This window comes from Physcomitrium patens, chromosome 15 (genome assembly GCF_059467195.1).
Source record: "Physcomitrium patens ecotype Gransden chromosome 15, ASM5946719v1, whole genome shotgun sequence".
NCBI lineage: Eukaryota > Viridiplantae > Streptophyta > Bryopsida > Funariales > Funariaceae > Physcomitrium > Physcomitrium patens.
In genome coordinates, this window is record NC_143424.1 from 10,403,834 (window position 1) to 10,409,942 (window position 6,109).

The following is a 6,109-nucleotide window of genomic DNA, read 5'->3' on the forward strand; positions in this document are numbered from 1 at the left end:
ATTCTATTATTGTTTTATTGCAATATTTAGAGAAATAGCAAACAATAAGAAATTTATTCATCTATAAGTTCACAAGCAAATTGCAGTAGTAGCAAAATTCAACTATATTATATTACAGCAAGAAGATCACATACACATGCTAAGATATATAAAAACTTGCTAGACTAAAGACGTACAAGAGTTGAATAAGACTTGAGAGGAATAAAACTGACTTCTCCCTTCTTTAGTTAGTTTACTTATAAATTTGTATCCTTGTTATTAAATTTTGATACTTTTCACATGAAGTACCAAATAATAATAATAATAATAATAATAATAATTTATTACAAAATAAATTATCTAAAATTATATACATTATTAGCAAAAAATCTTGAAATGTTTTAAAATTTGCTTCATATTTCTTAAAACGTTTGCAATATAGAAGAATGGTGTAGAATTTAAATTTATATAACAAAAATAGTAGTATATCATTAAATATATTTAAGTACAGAATGTTTTTATTTAATCAAATAAGTTGCATGATAACATCAAACTAATATGAGAACCTAATATATAATTATAATTTTGAGTTGATACAAATTCATTTGTAATTTTTATGTGATATTGTATTCTATTTTATTATATTTTAAAACCTAAAATATTATACAAGTGTATATTAAAAATTATTTTGTATTAAATACTTTTAAAAAGTATCTATAATTCTATAATCTGAATAACATAAAATTGATCCAGTATTTAAAATTCTTACTGTTTATAATATTATTACTTTTAGTTTATGTTACCAAAATTGTTTCTCATGGTTTTATAATTTTAGTATAGTTCTCTGATTTTCTCTCAGAAATGGTAACACAATTTTTGTTAGTACTGAAATAAGTTTAACTTGCTACACTTTATACCGTTTATTTTTTTTTTCATGTTCAATTTTTTTTCAAAAAATAAATATAAAAAATCTATTATATGCGGTAAAAAATTGTCTCATTCGTGATCTTTTTTAGTTTATGAAAAACACGCATATTAAAAAAATAAGCTTAAATTTGTGTCGTTTTTATTATTAAAAAATATTTTAAGATTAATATTGAAAAAAAATGATAAAAATTATTATTTTTTTTGTTTTCTTTTTTGTTTTCTTTTCTTCTCTCATCTTTTTGCAAAGTAAATGAATGTTAAAAGAAAATACTTTATTCATTCTTCTTCTTTCTTGCTAAATACAAGAATATTAATTACAATTCTCTTTTCGTTTTTCTTGTAACGTCTTGAAAATTCCCACTTCAAAATGCCGTTCGAATAAAATCAAGCAATGATGAGCAAAGATCTCAAACCATTCAAACGACTGATGATTCTGTTATAAACGAAGCACAAATAGTACTGGCCATTAATTTCCCACTCTCACTTTCGCAATCATTGAAACGTTACTTTCAAAACCTTTTCAAAAATAAATACTAAAAAACAAAAGTAAAAAAAAAAATTAAAAAAAAAAACAGAACAAACTTATCATCATCTTCTCCTTCCCCAGTAAATAACTAGCTTGTTCGTCTTCATGTTTGTTTGATTGTGTTTGTTGGGTTTGTCGGTAGATTTGTTGTTGGCTTCGTAGTCCGTTTGCTCTGGTCCTATAGCCAGAGATGGACAAGCAGCCATGAAATATCTTCAGCTTGAACCCACTCACCCACCTCGCAAAGCTCATTCTGAGCGTGGAAGAATTTTTGTTTCATTTGGTGCCCAGCTCGATGTTAAGGCGAGGTTTTGTTATGCTCTTGTCGTGAATTTGTTGGGTTTGAAGGTGAATTGCACTGTGGTTTCCTGTGGCAGTGTGGTTCCTGAACTGGATCTGGGCTTTGGGTTGTCGCACGCCATGCGCTTGGTTGTGCGGATGGGTTTTTTGTTGCCTGTTCTTCTGATGTTGATGAATAGGTAATTTTCCTTTGTATGTTGGTTTATTTGTTTGGTAAAATATTATTGGGTTTGATCTTACAGTAGGCGAGATTCGATTTATATATCGTAACGTGAAAGTAAGTTGGGTTTTTGTACATGTGCCTTGCCTTAGAAGCAAGTTAATTCGCTGTCATTCTGCTGCTTTCTTCCCCACAGCGTACCTATTCCCCTTGACATATGATTAAACATTCTGCTGCGACAAATGCATATTTCGAATATTTATCTTCATCTCATTGAACATAGGGAAACGTAACTTGGTTTTCTCACGAGCCCAGCATTCTTAAATTGTGCGTCTCACCGTTAGAAAGTATTGGGGTATTTCTGACAGCCAGTGCCAGCCCAAGCTTAGACCTACTGTTGATTCTATTTTTTGTGGGTTTGTCGAAGCACTTTTTCGGGTGCCCGTTTTACTGTGTGTGTGTGTCGCCTGTCATCCGCTAGCGCCTCAAATTTGGCATTCTTGGAATTTGTGTAAGTGGACCAAGTTGTTGGTGGCATTGCAGTGGCATCTTCCCAACAATAAGAAGAAAAAGAAATTCATGCGAGTGGGACTATAAGAGAGAATAAGAGTACTTCATTGGTTCACAGTATTGGTCTAAGAAGTTAGTAATGAACAACGATGATGTGGTGTCTAAGTGGATAACTTCTAAGAGTGATGAACCTCGAATGGGTTAGATAGCTATGCCAATTTCTGGTAATGGTTTGTAGAAAGTTTACTAATTTCCTGTTGAGTGAGGTATTTATGGGATCCAATGTCAAACAAGCCCTGCAGTTAGTGTTGTTGTTGTGTTTTTCTTTTTTTTCTTATTTTCCTCTACCATCGTGGAACGGTTTTGGTTCCTTTCAAATGTATTACTTACCTTCTTCTGGCTGGGTGTAAGAATGAATTATTACGAAAGATCCGAGTGTAACACTTGCCGTCTTTTTCCTAGATTGGCGACCTTGAAAGAGATTAGAAATCTTAATCTCTCTGGAATCCATTTCAATGAACATTGTACCATAAACTGGTTTCGTAGACATACACTCGCATCTCAAGTTTAACTGTCACGAACTTGAGTTTATCACAGTATAAAGGAGATAAATTTTGCCTGCTGATGTCATATATTCGACGTAAGCTAACGATGCTTCGTGGTTGCCTTCGTAGGTCTCCAACAGAACATACTTAAAAGATTGCTGCATTATTGAACATGAGATGTTCACGATCCATTATCCTCTCTGGGGCACTGTCAGCTATCAAAATTTTGACCATGAGAACTCAGTGCTCTGTAGCTTAGAATGTCACTGTTATATTAGTGTCAGCGTTGGGAAGAATTTCGGGTTCAACGAGGCTTGTTCAAGATGAAATTCAGGAGAGGTTCAAGCAGTCAGACTTTTCTGAAGTGTCAGATGAAGCGCCTAAATTACAAAATCTTAAAAATCTGACAATGCTTTCAAGGACCGCAGGTTGAGTGCTATAATTGATGTCACGATGTCGTTAGCAGAAATTGAAAGACACGCACGTTTTATCAACTGCACTTGGCTTAATTATTCTCAATAAGATAAACAAAAATGGTGTCAACTGACTCGCAATCGTGTTTTCCTCGCTTGGACGATTTTCATCTTCACACTAAATGTAATGTACTGAAGGTTTCATGTTTGTTGGACAGCATCGTATTAGAAGTCTCGTTCTGAAGCAGAGTTGACTGGTTCAGTATTATTTTATTTTTTATTTTATTTCGTTTGTTTGCTTGTTTTGTTTTTTTTGTGTGTACCGTGTTTTGCTGTGATTATTGTTATTTGGTGATGGTGATAACAGGACACTGCAACTTTTTTTGAACTCCAGCTTCTATGCATTGCATATTCAGCTGATCCTGGTCTTATTCCCCAAAAGGAGCCTTCAGGGGTGAGTTGATCGAGTTATCCAAGCTTTGTGTCCTTGCTCGAATTGATTATTTTTATTTTACTACATTGACAACTTGTTTCTGCTTCAAAGTAAGTTGTAGTACTTAGGTTTGGAGTTCAAAGTGTGAGCTGATAGAAGAACATGTCACCACTTGAGGCATGTCAAGGCAAAGGAAAGCTGGGAGCATATTTCTCCTTGTTAATCACAAGTTCTGGTTGTTTCATGGAACACAGGTGCAGGTTGAGGATTACATACTTCCGCAGAAGAAGAATTCAGTTCGCCGCCTTGTTCCAGATCCTGTACCCCCTTATACCTTGAGGTGTTTTTCACTACACCTGAATTGTAAACATGGAAGTTGATAAACTAGGGGCTTTGCGCATATCTAACTACAACTAAAATAGCAAAGAACTTTGGCTGTTTCAGTTGAATGTATCTCTTTTTCTGTGGACTTGTGCAGTCATTCAGATAGACCTTCTTGGCAAAATGGTGGACAACTGCAAGTATTGTAGAAATTTTCATTCCACCGTCCACGAATTTAATTGTATTTGTTCGGCAGTTTCCATTGAGTTGTGCTTTTGTATGCTTTTCAAGTGAGGCAAAAGGTTTTTATATATTTTACAGCTCGGAGCACGCAAACACCCTCATGGGTGGGCGGTCGGTGCCATTTGTGGGACTCTCAGTATGTACCCCCGTTGCAGTAATAGAACTTCAGCTTCTGGTATTGAGAGTAACACGTTCTGTTGCGACTGTTGAAGGTTTTATTTTTAAATGTTAAATAACAACAACAATATTTGTAGTGAACTCTCACTTGTACTCTTCATTGTAATCTAGAAGTTTTCTATTGCGTTAGAGTATATCCTTCTCAAGACATTTACATAGATACTCAACAGAGTCCCTGCAAGTATTCCATGAATCGGTGCAGAATGCTTGTGATATACACCTCTGTATACCTAGCAAGGGACAGACACAGGGAAGACTATTTTCATTATCACCTGCACAGTTGAGTTGTTTCGGTTTTTTTCTGTGTGCAAGTTACGTAACTACACCAATTGCCAGTGGTTGTCAGCTCTAAGTGAGAGTTTGTTGATTACCATTTTGCAGGTATCAAACTCCAGTCAAACTTCCAATCAAGTTCATAAAGTTTTTTAAATTTCTATTCTTTTCTTCTAATCCTTTCCATATTGCAATTTAAACCATTTAAAAAGAAGCTATGATTGATGTAAATCATTTCTGTTTGCTAAAGCAATGCATGTTAAGACATGAAATATTTAAAATTATGTTACATCTAATACTATATTTATTATATTTATCTTGGTTTTAGAATATTAATTAGAAATATTTCTAAGTTTTTTGGATATATTGTAATTGAATTAGAATTATTTGATTACTTATTAGATATCTTCTTAAAACATCCATTGTTCAAATAATATTTAAGGTTGTCTATCATTTATTATTCAATTGTTAGTTTTAAAACAATGATGTGTTGTTATAAGTTCAAGTCCAACATATCTTTGAAACCTTTTCGAATGATACTAAAAAGTCATATTTTCTTATATAACACCATCTTTTTATGATGGCAAAGGAATCAAATATTAATTTTTGATCTAAATATTTGATTGATTGCCATGTGTACTCTTAGACTATAAGATTGGCTTATAGCAATATCCTAGAAGTTTGATTGAGGCTAATAATTGACTTTAATGAAATAGTGTCAAATTCTAGTACCATATTTGTGTTGTTAAAGAATTTAGTTGTGTAATTTTTTAATGTTAAAAGTACTACAAAAGGTGAGTATTGCTATCAAAGAAATACCATGTTAATCAATAGATTCTTTCTATAGATTTGCAAGAATATTATAACAATAAAGAGAGTATATGGTACCGAGGGATCTAATTGAGAATTTGGATTCTTTAAGTAGTTTTACAATAAAATCCAAAGTTTATTATTTATTAAGTAGAAATGCCATAATTTATTATATTTTAGAGTTTTGATAGATTACCCTTTGGAGACATGAAGTGTTATAAGATCTTTTGATAAAGGATAATTAAAAGATGTGCAAATACCTATAGTCAATGGATGTAGAATATTTCAAAGATTTGAATTCATGTTATATTATCAACTATACTTTTTAAACAAACATTAACTTCAAGAATATATAAATAACAAAGGACTTCAATTTTTAGAAGAATAGCATTATTAAATAGATGTAAAAATTGAACAAATTTTTATTAAAGATATGAATTTCAAAGAACTAAAAGATCAATAAATTCTTATATGACTCAAATAAACTAAAAA

General features: G+C 32.2%; 1 protein-coding gene across 5 annotated transcripts; it reads left to right on the top strand.

Annotated features, from left to right (window-relative positions):
* The first annotated feature begins 1,498 nt into the window (after positions 1-1,498).
* LOC112292299 (uncharacterized) lies at positions 1,499-5,823 on the top strand. 5 transcript variants are annotated; one of them, XM_073539092.2, is made up of 4 exons: positions 1,499-1,911; positions 3,728-3,814; positions 4,048-4,133; positions 4,916-5,823. In XM_073539092.2, the coding sequence occupies exons 1-3, from the start codon at positions 1,637-1,639 to the stop codon at positions 4,130-4,132; spliced, it is 447 nt and encodes a 148-aa protein (XP_073395193.1). In that variant the 5' UTR covers positions 1,499-1,636; the 3' UTR covers position 4,133; positions 4,916-5,823. The 5 variants fall into 5 exon arrangements, 4 of the variants coding, with proteins under 4 accessions (XP_073395193.1, XP_073395192.1, XP_073395191.1 ...); XM_073539091.2 differs by lacking the exon at positions 4,916-5,823 and adding an exon at positions 4,436-4,615; XM_073539090.2 differs by lacking the exon at positions 4,916-5,823 and adding an exon at positions 4,272-4,615 and having other exon boundaries at positions 1,500-1,911.
* The last annotated feature ends 286 nt before the right edge of the window (positions 5,824-6,109 follow it).

Excerpts from the sequence above, each read along its gene's own strand:
- LOC112292299 (XM_073539092.2), top strand. The coding sequence starts at position 1,637 with ATGAAATATCTTCAGCTTGAACCCACTCACCCACCTCGCAAAGCTCAT. Across the intron at positions 1,912-3,727 it reads CTTCTGATGTTGATGAATAG|GACACTGCAACTTTTTTTGA; the intron begins GTAATTTTCCTT and ends TGGTGATAACAG. Across the intron at positions 3,815-4,047 it reads CCCAAAAGGAGCCTTCAGGG|GTGCAGGTTGAGGATTACAT; the intron begins GTGAGTTGATCG and ends CATGGAACACAG.